At 32.4% G+C, this 16102-nt stretch overlaps 1 protein-coding gene across 3 annotated transcripts in view; it reads left to right on the top strand.

Annotated features, from left to right (window-relative positions):
* Positions 1 to 16102, top strand: part of Csmd3 (CUB and Sushi multiple domains 3) — an 842017-nt gene that overhangs the window by 748825 nt on the left and 77090 nt on the right. For all 3 annotated transcript variants that reach the window (XM_090339296.1, XM_090339294.1, XM_090339297.1), the window contains 5 exons: positions 992 to 1108; positions 2848 to 3057; positions 5963 to 6151; positions 6893 to 7070; positions 7830 to 7975. In XM_090339296.1, coding sequence (XP_090195422.1) covers positions 992 to 1108; positions 2848 to 3057; positions 5963 to 6151; positions 6893 to 7070; positions 7830 to 7975 — 840 coding nt within the window. The remainder of the gene's footprint in view (positions 1 to 991; positions 1109 to 2847; positions 3058 to 5962; positions 6152 to 6892; positions 7071 to 7829; positions 7976 to 16102) is intronic.

Below are 16102 nucleotides of genomic sequence, written 5' to 3'. Positions count from 1 at the left end.
AGCCATGCAATGAGTGATTGTTGTCCTTAATGTACTATGTTATCTCTCATCTCTTTTGCTGTTCCTTGGTTATCTCATATTGTTACAGTATCTTACCTTGTTTTCTAATATATTGTATATATGCATATTGGGTTATTTGAAATCAGATAGGGAAGGGGGGAAAACAAGATGAGGGGCAGGGGTGGGGGAAGGGAAATGGGAACCAAGACATGAGAAAGGGTATCAATGTATGTGAAGTAATGCACCTTCTATCTGGTGAATATAATGTAACCTTTCTATTAATTACAATAAAAAATATTTGCCTAATTCAATCAACAGCAAACTAGTGTCATAGATGTTCTCAAGCACATTTATAATTCTTGCCACAATTCTCAAGTATATGTGCATTCCATTGCTTGTTCATACTTTGTTATTCTTTGCAAGAAGTAAGTTCACATTTCATTTTGGATATGTACACTTTTCACAAATATTGATTAAATTATCATTTTTCCTTAAAATTATTTATTGATCCTTCATACAAAAACATAAAACGGAAGGAAAAATGGTAAAATGTGATCCCCTGAAGTATAGTCTTCTGTCAGAACTGGAGGGTTTGTTAAAGCTGAGTCTAAATTATATCATATTTGGAATGACTCAAACAATATTAGAAGTTCGTAAGAAGCAAATATATACTTCCCGCTGTGGACTAGGGCATGTTCTCATCATTTGATTGTATTCATTGCACAGGAGCTGTTACTTGCTGTGAAATAATTGACTTGGGGTTGCACTTATTTCTGAAGAAGGAAGTGTGGTGTCTTTCACGCAGTTTTCAATAAATGTCTTGCCAACTGATTATGTTTGATTACTAGTGCATACTGAACGAATTGAGAATCTTCAAATCCCATCCTATCATTTTCACTCACTTGATGGAAATGTAAAATGATTTCAATGTGATTTTAATACAGCAAGAGGTTTCTTACCTTGCCTTATGTGGGACTTCTACATTTTGCAGCTCAGTGTGGGGGTGCCATGTCTGATTTCAGTGGTGTGATCCTCAGTCCTGGCTTTCCTGGAAACTACCCCAGCAGTCTGGATTGTACATGGACTGTAAAACTGCCTATCGGTTTCGGTATGTTCCACTTTAAGCACAGAAAGAGTTTTCAATAGTTGCTAATTCATACTCAAAAGAAGTATCAGAAATATTCACTTATATCAGCTTGGTTTGAAAGCACATACAATTATATAAATCTAGAAATTTAATTTGAATAATCATTGCTTGAGATGAATACATTAGACCGAGAGCACTTGGATGTGAACATTTTCTTTTCTTTTGTCCATTTATTATTTTAAACTGACACAAAATTGAATAGATTTATCATATATGACATGATGTTTTGAAATATGTATTCATGGTAGCATAACTCCATTAATCTAATAATCATGTAGCTACTCATAGACCATTTTTTGTGGTGGACACATCTGAATTCTATTTTGTTAATAATTTTCAATACAGTATCTTCATGTGCATTATGCTCATTATTTGTACAGCAGATCTCTTGAATTTATTATACCTAAATAACTGTAATTTGTATAGCTGCAAAAACCACCTTCTTTTCTAGTCCTTAGGACATTTTACTTTCTGATTCTATGAGTTCAGTTTTTATAGATTTCATTTAAAATTGATACCATGTGTGTTAGTCTTTCCATGTCTGGCACATTTCACTAAACATATAATCCAGGCCAAATATGTTGGCTACATAGAAGTCCCCACTTTCTTAAAAAATGAAAGAATATTCCATTGTATGTGTACTCTACTTTGTTATATATGGTACACATGGGTATATTTGTATGTGTATATGTGGGTATATATACAATGATTTCTTTAGCCATCATCCATTTTAAACTTACCAGTTAATGTCATATCTGACTTCTCATACAGTACACAGAGAGGTATCAACATCCCTTTGACATGCTGATTTCATCCCCTTTGGGCATCTTCCAGTGTGAAATTGGCATGTGACCTGAACACAATATATGGAAACAGTAAAACTGAGATATATTTTGCCAACATAAATACAAGATAAATTTCATGTATATTTGTTTCTGCAATTGTCTTGTTACCTTCAAGCAAGTAGTACATTATTTGTAGTAGTTATTTGTTTTCTGGTAATATCTTGAATCCTCATTTTCCTTGTAAAGTCCAATAGTTCAAAATTTCAACTGCAAGAATTAAAAACATTCTAATTACAATAATTTTGTAGGGTTTGGGATGGATCATATTACAGATATTGTATAACAATAAGTTTGTTAAAACAAAATTATTAAATAGTTTTTTCAAATCATGAGTATAATATTAAACATTTTGTTCCAGTCCGGGGGGTTGGACACAGGACTGAGCACTGTCCTTAGGCTTTCCTCAAGGCTAGCACTCTACCACTTGAGCCTCAGCACCACTTCCAGATTTTTCTGTGTTTATGGTACCTAGGAATCAAATCCAGAGCTTCATGCATGTTAAGAAAGCATTCTATCACTAGGCCACACTCCCAGCCCCAATATTAAACATTTTTGAAACTTTTTATGTTTTTAGAAACTAGTGTATAAATCTTTATGTATTCATGAAGCAGTGATACACTATAGACTTGTTTATTAAATCTCTGAGTGCTAGAATAGAGTCTATTTTAAGGAACTTAGCAAATTGTATTTGTCTGCTGTAGACAGCAAACCCATGATCAGATTATCAAGACTATGTCTCCTTACCTGCATAAGAACATGTCTCATATATCTGTGTGTGTGTGTGTGTGTGTGTGTGTGTGTGTGTATGTTGGCAAATTTTAAAGAAGTTTTATATTGTATTTTTTTCTTCCTTAGGTGTACATCTCCAGTTTGTAAATTTTTCTACGGAAACCATACATGATTACTTAGAAGTACGGAGTGGGTCCTCAGAAACTAGTACTGTTATTGGTAGGCTAAGTGGTCCTCAACTTCCATCTCCCTTGTTCAGCACAACCCATGAAACCAGCTTGTATTTTCACAGTGATTACTCACAGAACAAGCAAGGGTTTCACATCATATATCAAGGTGAGAAGAAAGATAAAAAGCAAAGGCTTATGGAGCCAATATCTGGTTTTAAAATTGTTAACTAAATGTAAGTCCTTTATATGTTGCCTTATAAGAGAAAGGAATTTAAACAAACCAAGCCTCAAATTTGATTTTCTTTTGAACAATGCAACTGTCAGGCAAGTGTACATGGAAGACTATTTTCTGAGATCCTATAAAATTGTAGCAAAACATTTCGAATTAGATAACATACAAGTTAAACAAGATAAGAAAGGCAAACTGGATATGGATGATCTATTTTTATATTAAATTTGTTACATTAAAATATAATTTTATGGCACTCATATTGATTGTTTGCAAAGTTGTGTTTTATAATAAAATAACAAGATATGCCTTGATTTTCTTCTATTTCCATGTGAGTATAAAGACACTTTGATTATCATATTGCATTAAAACTTTCTCATACATAACTACATAGACATAAAAACCTATGACTCTATGCTATGGACATAGTATTGGAAACATAAACATAACTACATAGACATAAAAACCTATGACTCTATAGACATAATGTTTTATTTAATAAATTAATATGTATCTATGATATACAAACCCTTAGCCTAATTTTGATTATGTTCTAAATGAGGAAAGACACCAAAAGTTTTGGACTGCTTGAGATTAGATGGTATATAAGGTGAATTATAGTACAATGGATAAATTGTGTTGATATTTATATGATAATATAAAATGCTGTATATGCCACGGTGTTATTAGTGTTTAAACATTTTAGCTATGATGATGATGATGATGATTCTGATGATGATGATGGAATTGTTACCTGTATGAAACATTTAAAACATATTAAAAGTACACATTTAAAATTTGATATTTTATACAGTTTTGTTCCAGTGACAACAATTAATCAAGGGAACTTAACAATATTTTCACAACTTGCATATTAATTAAAGGAGTTGATGGATATGTGATCTTTTTGAATCTGAGCTCTGCAAATAGGAAAGTTTGTGTTGCTCAATTATGCAATCAGAATATTCCTTTCTTTCCACAACAAAGGATTTATCTTAAGCAACTCTCATTGTATGGTTGCTTTTTTCCTCTACAATTAGTTATTTCACCAAAGTTGGTTTATGGAATTTTTTATTGTTATTTTTTGCCACTAGAAATCTCAGAATCACATTGGGATATATGCCATGTGCAAAAGGTAGTATTTTCTTTGCTATTCACCTTAAATCTAACTATTTTTCTACCCTCACTTACCTCTGCCTCTCATGAAAGTATTTTCACATGAATTTTATAAATCCAAGATGTAAATTTTATTTACTCTTCTGCATTGAAAAGTACCTTTTAAATGAAAATCAATTATTTTATAACAATGTATGTCAACTGATGATAAAATGATATATGCTTGCATAACACACTAAAAACTTCAGTATGGCATTTTTATACATAAAATACTCTGAGGCAGATTAATAATATAATCAGTTAATATTTTAAAAGAATTTATTCATATAACATTTCTTCTTATGGGTAAGGTAGTGGTAGTACAGGCATGTAATTCAAACTGCCCCAGAAAGAAGCAATCAAAGGTCAGATGATCCCAGTTCAAAATCAGCTGAGGCAAAAAAAAGGTAACAAAATTCCATTCCTAACCAGGCGCTTGTAGCTCATGACTGTAATCTTAGCTACTCAGGAGCCTGAGATCTGAGGATCATGATTCAAAGCCAGTCCGGGAACTCTTATATCCAATTAATCACCAGAAAGCTGGAAGTGGCCTGAAGAGCTCTGGGACAGGCCCAAAGTTCAAGTTCAATGACCAACAAAAAAAGAAAAAATATATCCATTTAAACAAAGAAGTTGGGCCTAGTGACAGGTGCCTGTAATTTTTACACTGGAAGTGGAAATGGAAGAATCACCAGCCAGGCCAACTCGGGGAAATTTTATACATAAAGGTCTGATAGCTAGCATGAGGTCCTGAGTTCAGTACCACCAAAAAAAGCTGTTCAATCAACCTCCAGCTAATACAAAACCCAAGATAATATGGTTCAAAAATGGAAGTACACTTCAAAAAGCAACATGATAACTTATTGAGTTTCAGATGTAATAGTTCTTATCTGAAGAATACAGAATTTTAGTTTGTTGTTATTAAAATGCATTAATTAGAATACATAAAGGAACTTTAATAGTTGAAATTATTTACAAGATATGAAATTGCTTCCTGTTCATAAATTAAAAATTTGTTCGCCAGTATTTATTAAGTTCTTTCTACATGAAAAACAATGAGCAGTATTTTCAGTTTTAGCAATATAACAAATAGAACAGAAGAATAATATGCAGAAATAAGTTATCCTTCAGTATCCAAAATACACAAAAATGAAAATGAAGGCTGATTTTCAATAGAGGGAATAGTCCTAATATATTACTAGGCCACTATCCTGTAGACACTCAACACAGAGATATTTTCCTTTGTTTCATTTGGAGGAAAATAATTGTTTACATATTGAAAAAGCTCAAAATTGAGCTTATTCATATCCTGTTTTTGAAGAATTTCATGTACATGTAGCCAAACAACATTGAATCCTGTGTAGAGAAATCAGTATATATCTTTTAAAGCTATGACTACAGGTGTGTTTGTATTTCTATTTATGTTTAAAATTGAGATACATTGCACAAGGGGTGACACACCAACTGATGCCTTTTTAAAATGAGTAGTACTAGTTTTGCATATGAAAATTGCATACCTGAGAATATATTCTTATCACACTATCATTGATAGCAGTTGTAAAACTGATTTATAACTAATAATACACCACAAATAGAAATATGCCTACTTGTAAGTTGGCGATCATATCCAACTGTAATCTCTGAAATTCATAAAACCTTTCTTTGATTTTTTCTTTTCTTTCTCCAGCTTATCAGTTGCAAAGTTGTCCTGATCCACGCCCATTTCGAAATGGTTTTGTAATTGGCAATGATTTTACTGTGGGTCAAACAATTTCCTTTGAATGTTTCCCAGGATACACACTAATGGGAAACTCTGCTCTCACATGCCTTCATGGAGTCAGTCGTAACTGGAATCGCCCACTCCCAAGGTGTGAAGGTATGCTTCTAAAGTGAACTTGCTGTATCATAGGTGTTATCATTTCAGTGTATTATTTCTCCTGTTGATCTTCTTTGTCTTTCTCTTCTGATAACTTTGTAAATGTTGTCTCTCAGTAGAAAAGTCATTTTTTAGTAATTGTAAAGATTTGAGAAGTAACTAGTCATATCCTTGATATTCAGACTAAATTTGCCCATTGGGAATGAAAATCAAATTGGTCAACCCTTCAGAGCAGCTTTTATACACACGTACACACACAGTTGTAGTCATTATTAATAAATAACTTGATACTGAAATTGAGTTTCTTTCTCTTAGAATAATGTTGTAAATACAAAGGCTTTTTACTGGGCACGAGTGGCTTATGCCTACAAGCATGGCTACTTAGGAGGCTGAGACCTGAGGATAACAATCCAAAGCCAACCTAGGACAGAAAAGTCTGAAGTGGACCTGTGACTCAAGAGCTAGAAAAACCCAGCTCAGGGACAGCGCCCTGCAGAGGAGACACATTAATCTAGTGTTTATATTGATATCGTCTTTTTAAAAAAGAAAGCATGAAGTTCACAAATCTTGCTTGTAGTTCACCAATCTCATGTAATGTACATCATGAACTCAGATATATTCAACACTGATTTAGATGTATGGTTTTTCCTCTGTTGTCAGCTTATTATTAACTTTGTGTGTGTGTGTGTGTGTGTGTGTGTGTGTGTGTGTGTGTGTGTGTGTCTTTCTCTCTCTCTACAGCTCTTTGTGGAGGGAATATTACTGCAATGAATGGCACCATTTATTCTCCAGGGTATCCTGATGAATATCCAAATTTTCAAGATTGTTTTTGGCTTGTCAGAGTTCCTCCTGGGAATGGAATCTACATCAATTTTACTGTCCTTCAAACAGAACCAATTTATGATTTTATTACTGTGTGGTAAGCCAAGACCATTGTTTTTGATTGATACAACTATATATGAGAGTGAACAAAAAAATGGAAATATATCACAATTTTTCATTACAAAATTGTCATCTGATATTTGAATTGGTGTAACTGTGGTTGAAGAATGAGACAATCAAATAGATGTTAGCTTATTTATGCATTAATGTAGCTCAACACTATAGAACAAAAGTGTAGGTGAGGAAAAGATTAAAGGTATTAATAGATCTTATTCCAAAATGATCAAATAACAGGGTAATTTTAAAATGAAATTTTGAAAATTTGTAGACAAAACTATAATTAATTTCTTAACAACTCACCAAGAATATTGTAATGGATCTTTATTGAAAAATATAAAAATATCCAAATTAAATGTTGACAAATGGTCAAAAGAACTGATGTATGAGTTTATGAGTGCTAAGAATAAGAAAATGAACTAACAATGATTCACAAGATCATTGCTGAAGAAAATAAAGGACAAAATCTGAAACATTATTGGTTAAGAAAAGATAATTTCTCAATTTCAGCAAATGTTGGTATATTTTATTGAGATGAAAGTATAATATGTTTTTGTATTTTACTTTTTAAACATGACACTACCTATGTAGTCATGAAAAATATCTAAAGATGTTGTCACTCGCTGATTACCTTATCTAACTAATATTATCACATAATTTAGTTATATGCAAAATCTACATTAAGTTCAAAATTTTCTGAAAACGAATCACCCTCTCTCTTCTACCTTCTGTCTAATAGGGATGGGCCTGACCAAAACTCACCTCAGATCGGTCAGTTCAGTGGCAATACAGCCTTGGAGTCAGTGTACAGCACGTCAAATCAGATTTTAATCAAATTCCACAGTGACTTCACAACAAGTGGTTTTTTTGTGCTCAGTTATCATGGTTGGTATTATCTAAGTGATTCTATTTAATTTGATACTATTAAAATGAATACTGAAAAAATGAATGTTATGTATTTTAACCAATAATTGGAAGGGTGTTAAAATTTGACACATTGGTCACCACTGTAATATTAGCATTTCAAATACATTTATGTGCCAAGGATGGCCTCGTCTAAGTGTTTAAAGACATTAAAATGTGAGCAAATGGATATAGCAAATAAATCAGGCAGTAATTACCCAGTGGAAAATAACCATTATTTTTTTGCATGGAAACCAATAAAAGAGAACCAGCTGTTCATATTTTCCAGCTTGTAATTTAGAGACATCAATAGATTTTTCCATACAAAATTTTAATATCTGCAACCTGCTGTGAATCTTTCTAAAATTAGCAGTATCGTTATGCTATGGATCACATTACTCATTCCTTTATAATACTTGTTTCAAAGCTATCTCTCATAGAGTTTCACATTTTTTAAAAGTGTCTATTCCAGATCATTAAGTTCAGAGTTTTCAATACTGTGAAATAATTTATGGAGTCTCAACTTTATTCTTTTAAATATTTTTCTGTCCTACCTTCATACTCCTAGTGTTAAGAAGAAATTCAGAGAGTTTCATAGATATGTTCCTTTCTATTTCTTAGCATCAAATTAAATGTATCTCCATTTTGAAAAGACAAGTTTTATTTACAGAGATCACATCTTTTTGTCTTCTATAACTGGTCTCATGAAGACACATTCTACTTCACATTAAGTCTAATCATACTAATTCCAAATACTTCACCGCCAACCACCTCCATAGATTCTCAAACTCATGTAAAACTTTTTTCCATGGACAGTACATGGTCATTTATATTAATATACAACTTAATATTTTAACTACTTAATGAAATATTTGACACGAGTTTATTATTCCATGAAAACTATGTCAAATATAATTGTGTTCAAAGACATTAAGACACATTAGCTGTAGCAGTAGAGAATTAACTATAAAATTCTCTCATTCCTAACCTGAGCATTCACAAGTTTCATGCTAATTAGTGTCCCAGATTGACCTACAGCTGTCATTGTTACTGCAGGTCCACTTCAGCACAGTAATTAAAAAGTGGGCTGCTTTGATAGACATCCCTATTTGGCTGTTTATGTCTTCAGTAACTCATATACCCAGTCTACCGAATTGGATTATTAAGGCTGACAATGTGTAGATAGTGCCTACAGCTGAAAATATAGCATCATTTCTTAGATAAACAGCCATAAATTGGCAACCAATTTTTCTCAGCATCAAGGAGTATGTTTTCTCCCTGCACAAATTTTTACCTGTAGGTTTATTCACCTTGTGGTTCCACCTAAAGGACCACTTTAAGGGAATATTATTTAAATATTTCTATAAATTCTTACAAATATTTATAAGCTAATCTTGTAGGGAGTGAAAAATTCTTATAAAAATTTGGAGACCTTCAAAAGGAAAATATTATTAGAAGAAAGGATACCAAGAGTATATGAGCACTTGAATTATATGTAGGTGGCAGAAATACACACACACACACACACACACACACACACACACACACACACACACAAACATAGTCAGATTATATGTATACACACACATACATCACACTCACAGAATGTGACTGTGGTTTTTCTATAACAGATGAATTGTACATATATGTTATCATTCATACATATTTTGCTCAACTTTTGAAGTGAGGTTTTGAATCATGTATGATGGAATTAGAATATTTTTGGAATAAAGATAACCAAAAGTTTTCTAGTGGCTTGTATTCCAGATAACTTGCCCAGTTAGGTTACAGCCCTTTTCCTCAAGTATAAAAACAATATGGTAAGGAAGCTGAGAGGATAAAATGAATAATGTATGTATAAAATCTGTGGTCAAAGACTGTTGAAGATTGTTCATTTTTAATGGTGCAACTCACAAAGCACTATTGTTATTAAGATTATCATGGCAATAAAAGATTTTTAAGAGACCATGCAACATGGACAATCAGCAAAGTGTCTAACAGATAATTCATGTTTCCTTACTATATCTCATTTTCAAGTTGAGATTTTTTCTGCTACGTCTATATATCTGTTTGGTACATATCTTATAAATTACGTAAGGAAGACCCATGTGACATTGCTCATTGCAAACTACCTAGTGTCTCTGTTGACTCAGTATCTTTGGGAATTTCACCCAATCCTTCAAATAAGTTTGAAATTTGGGCATGTAGCACCAAATGACCAGAAATTATGATAAAGTTACCCCAAATGTTAACTTCCCCCTGCTGTAACAGGCCATATATCCTAAAGCATTACTTTCTCCTGATTCACCTTTCCAAGATTACCAGACACAGTGAATCATGAAGAAAGCTGTCTTATTCAGGAATTCACTGACTTCTTTCTAGCCCCTCTTGACTGCTATTACTGTGAATTATAATCTTTCTTGTGTCCTTTTACCCTGTATGTTCTTGGCTACTTTCTCTTCTTTAGGTCTTTGAACCGCTTCCTTAATCCTCCTCCGCGTCTTGATTCAAAATCAAAGTGCTTGTCATCATCTCTTCCATGATTACACTTAAAAAAAAAAAAAAGAACTATTGAGAACCTAAGTAGAATGTACTGCATTGTTTCATGAGCCATACTAGTTGAATGCTAGTACTGAGAGATTTTTCAATGACAAAACAGCTTTTTTTCTTTTTCATTTTTTATATTATCCGGTATTGACTAATTATGTTTTAGTGTTACAGTGGGATGTAAAGGATTCTTTTTTTTAAGTTAAATGAGGGTTTCATTAAGTTGCTTTTGTTCTTGTTTTATGTACTCCTGAAGATTGAGCCACATCACAACCTATTTGCCTTAGTTTGTTTTGCAGATAATATTTCTTGCTTTGCATGGAGGAGGCTGTAACCTCAATTTTCCCTTTCTCCATTTTCTAAGAAGCTAGGATTCCAACCATATAATCCTTTGCCTGTTTTTTGTTGTTGTTGTTTTTGGTTTTGTTTTTTTTTTTTGTTTTTGTTTTTCTTTTTGCCAGTCTTGGGCTTGAGCTCAGAGCCTGAGCACTGTCCTTGGACTTTCTCTAAGCTAGAGCTCTACCACTTGAGCCTCAGCACCACTTCCGGCCTTTTTCTATGTATGTATGTAGTACCGAGGAATCGAACCCGGGTATTTGTGCATGCGAGGCAAGCACTCTACCACTAGGCCAAACTCCCGGCCCCTGGGTTGTTTTTTTATTCATTTGTTTATTGGTTAATTTATTTATATAATGCCATGAATACTTGTGTGCTAGCTGAACTTAAATTGTGATAATCAATCTCCACATCTCCCATAGCTGTTATTGTAGGTAAGTTCCAGAACTGAAAGCCAGTAACAATTATTAAAAATCCCATTTTAGAATTACTAGGTATACTTTTCATTTTCCAAAAACTTTTTTTGCTAGATACTATGATACACATTTCTTATGTGATATTTTTAACATATCTCTAAAAGATTTGAAATATACTCTATTTTTATAAATAATTAAATGAAAAATTGGATAGCCTATATACAGCCTGGGTACTAATAACCCAATGAACCATGAGGGTAGATATAAAAAAGAATCCAAAAAAAGATTTATTGTTGAGAAAAAAATAACATTAGCTAAGATTAACTGAGTTATCAATGACAAGAAATATAAGCTCAGATTTCTTCACAAGTAAACTGTAATCCATGTATATAAGCTTACATTTTCACAAAAACTTCAGCAAAAGTGATTTCATTGTTTATGAAGGTAACAGACTTCCTGGTTTCCTAGAAAGTTCTTAAATGTACCTCAGAACTTTAATCTTCTTAGAACTGTTTCCTTCGCTCAAGCCCTACAAATTATCAGCAGCACATTGTCAGATTTATCACAATTTCGATTAATCAATCTCCTTTAAGGTTTCTAAAGTGTTGTATGGTAATCTTATGGATAGAAAATCAGTTTTACTGAAATGCGACTAAAGTGCTATGTGCTAACTACAACTTAGCAGAAATATATTCTTATTAATTTAAAACAGACACTTCTTTCATAGCAATAAAATATTATGGAAAAATCAATTTGACTATGGAAGATCTAGAGATCAAGTTCAGTTCCATTGTTTCTGTGGTTTGCTTTCTTTAATTTCAATTACACATAGTTAAGTATTCATGACCAACAATAGAAAATATTGAGGAAAAACTCCAAAAATAAATTGCAAATTTTAAATAACTTATAGTAAAGTTTTATAATTGCTATCTTTTATCAGATTAATGTTATTTATGTTATTATATGTAACAATTTTAATGTTAATGTATTTGTGTATGTATAGGGAAAATGTAAAATTTCATATTATTTGTAAATTGAAAAATTCATTAAAGTGATATAGATTATGAAGTCATTGATAAAAGAAAAAAGTTATAATATTATTTAATAAATTTTATTATCTATAGTTTTCTAAATAAAGCCTATCAACTGTTAAAGAATAAATTGATATTTTTGAGAATGTATTTAGAAAGCTGGTAATGCACTTCAAGTCACCATTTTTACGATCCATTATCAATAAAATAAATGAGGTATGTCAGTATGTACAGTAAATTTCACAAAGCCTTATTCTACAAGAAGTTGCTGCAGAAATGAGGAAAAAATGTATTAAATGTGAATCAAAATTACTTCAAACTGTGAACTTCCTGCCTTATGCAACTTAAAGAATGACCTCTATTCACATTTCAATAACTAGAGCACTGAATTCAATAAAGCGCTTAATTGCATGATGTTCATGATTCATAGAAGGAAATGGATGTCATACAGTGGGGTGTGTGTGTGTGTGCGTGTGTGTGTAAGCATGCATATAATAAAGTGATAGGGTTAATATACAAAATAGTTGAAATTGTTCTGAAGAAAATACAATGCAAGCTATTGCTACTTGAATTTTGTGTGGAAGAATTGTTAACTATATTTTGATATTTATTGCCCTGGTATAACCATTGGTAAGAGTTGATATTTTGATTTCTACAACACCATGTTGTCTCTCTTCTCTGGTCAAAGGTGAGAAGGCTCAAAACTTTTTATAAAACAAAAGTGAGTGAGAGACATCATATGAGACTGGCCTCTTAATGCAAAGGGTGTTAGAAAGGCTTGCAAGTTTTGAGTGTGTTAGAAAGATTTTTGGAAAATGCTTAAAGAAGCAGAGTTTTATTGTGGATTGTATACTGTCCAAAAACATGAGTGATTTTTTTATTGGATAGAAGAATAATTTTTGTTGAAGGTCCAAAATGGTTCATATCTTTACCATCAGAATTGAGGTAATATTCGTATTACCTGAGATTGAAAATTCTTGGTCCATTTAACCAGTTTTTAAAAGTTTATTGTCAGGACAATATATACAGGGGTTACAGTTATATTCATCAGGCAGTAGGTGCATTACTTCTCACACATTGATACCCCTTCTGATGTTTGTGTCCCCATTTCTCTCCCCCCTCTCCCTCCCAATCATCTTGTTTTCCTCCTATTTCAAATAAACAAATGAACATATATATAACATACCAGGTCCAGTTAATCATTTTATACTCTGAATAATGCTGTCTTTTTTTCTGTGTGGTGGTGGTATTGGGGTTTGATATCAGAACCTGATTTTTACTTGTCTTGCTTTCATCGCTGGTATGCTATCATTTGTATTATGCCCCCATCCTAGCTTTTCCTTTGGTGATCATGGGCTTTTCTTTCTAAGCTCCTCCAGATCTCAGCTTCCTGAGTAGCTAGCATTGCTGATGTGAGTCACCAATGCTTAGACATGAGTTCTTGTATGTTATTGTTATTATTGTTATTGCTGTTATATTTGAATCAAGTAATCATTTGTGTCCTGTTATAACACGTAAAGAGGTACGTTTCTTGAATCTGGATGTTGATTTTACATAAAACTATTTCTATTCATCAAGCGAATATGTCCTGTTGTTAGTAAAGTTAACTATAATCTAAAAGAGAGGAGAGTCATAGAAATAATAATAGTAAATTGTAATTTATTAATTTTTGCTTTCTGCAACTATACAATGTACCTCCATCATATAAAACAGAGGCCTTAGCCTATTGATTTGCAGTTCTAATGGGATTTTTACTACGACAAAATACCTTAGATTAGCTATTTGAATGTGAGAAAGCCTATTCTTTCAGTAGACACTGCACCTTTCCTGTGATAATTCTGAATAAATCCCATAGTTTTTGGAATTCCCCCTCCAGAAATACACCAGAAGCATTTCCTGTTAATCGATTTCTCATGAAAACTATTTTCTCTCAAATTTAAAACCAAGGATATACATTGGTTCTTGATCTCTAATATTCTCTTTTACAGGAAGAAAATAAACTTGCTAGAAAATATCCACTGTATCAAAGTGATATTTATCAGTAATTTAAACACAGTTGATGTATACCTTTGGTTCAGAGCAGATTTTCTTCCAAGTGGAAAATAAATGTGTTTATTTTACTTTCTATATCAGAACTGAGGTAACTTTTATTCCAGCACTGAACTATGCTTGAAGTGAAATGGCCTAGATTAATTTTAGTTATGTGTGGAAATACCATGACCAAAATTACATAATCATATAATTATCCATGCTTTTTATCCCTTCTCATCTTTCTCAAATTATGATAGTTCATACTTGAGCTAAAGTGGGCCACCACCTAAATACACAGATCCTTACATAGAATCGTGAGATTATACGAGTAAATAGAACAGTATTTTTGTCCTCTGTAAGAAATATGAAGTCCTTGTTTTACAGAAAGGTTATACATTTGTGCTTGTTTTGGTTTGGTGAAGAAATGGCAATTTGCCAATGCTGTATTATCTTTTTTTCAAGCAGTTTTTAATATCTCAGTTGAATAGCAATGGATAAATGAATTTCTTGAATTGGATTAGATGTTTCATTGCAAAGGGAATAGGAAATTACAAATACTACAAAAATATTGCCAGAATCAATTGCTAAAGCTATTTCAAAGATATGTTTGTTGGATCAAGAACTAGATATGTCTGAAAATTTGAACAAATGGGGCACTTATTCGTGTAATAGCAATCCTTGCAATACTGACATGTAGAATACTATGCTCCTTTGTTGTTAAAGTACAAATGCTATTTTAAAGCTGAATGACATGTCCAACAAAACGAATCATTTAAGAAGAATACGATTAGAGTTGGCTGTACACCATAATTATCTATTTTATATAGCTTTTTCGTTAGTGATCATATGTACAAAAATATCCAAATTGAACATTACAAAATATGGAGTAATAGATTTAAATTCAGATGAATTAGGGATTATATTTGCAACAATCCTATTTCAAATAATGTTCTGAAATTTCAAGAAATATATGAATTTAGGATTCATGAGTTTAGGGAACACTTCTACCAGATACAACAAGTGTGAAATGCAGAGTCTAGATGGAAATGTTGACATCAGGAATGGGCAAATCCTAAAGCTCAGTGCTAAACACAAAACAAAACAACAAAACGTAATAAGTAATGTAATGGGATTGAATTTGACAAAAATCACCTTTTATTTACTTCTAGAGTAAAAAAAGTTAACAACTGCAGAGAGAATTTCCATAGCTCCTTTTCCATCCAAAATTATACAATCCAAGCCCATCAAGAACTGAAATCATCCCTGCTTACATTGATCATCCACAGTTTCCTCCATCTTCACATGCAATTTTAAAGCAAAGAATCATCTTAGAAGACTGTTTTGAAAGTATTTTCCTCAGAAATGCTGTCATTTATTCGGAAAATATTTGTTGAATTATGGTCATTGTGATAGAATATGGTTCTTAATCTAAAATAGGAAGATAAATAAATATCCTCCCTGATGTAACTTAAAGACACAAACCATAAACAATTAAGCAACAAGCAGGTAAGGAATGTTGAAACAAGCCAGGATGACATGTGCCCTGAAATGTGGTTCTGTGATTAGAAAATAGAAGAAGGGAGTCAGAAAGGGAGGCATGAGATTGTTCAGAATGGATTGTTCAATGTGATCATTTAAGACTTGGAATTGAAACACAATGTCATGCACCAGGGCTACACAAAGGGACACAACTCGTAAAAGTTATGACAATGGGAACAAAGAACAAAGAAAATTAAAAGAACAGAGAA

The sequence above is a fragment of the Megascapheus bottae genome, chromosome 9, assembly GCF_031878675.1.
Source record: "Megascapheus bottae isolate mThoBot1 chromosome 9, mThoBot2.hap1, whole genome shotgun sequence".
Lineage (NCBI taxonomy): Eukaryota > Metazoa > Chordata > Mammalia > Rodentia > Geomyidae > Megascapheus > Megascapheus bottae.
The sequence above is the reverse complement of the archived record's forward strand: the minus strand, read 5'-3'. Positions and strand labels throughout refer to the sequence as shown.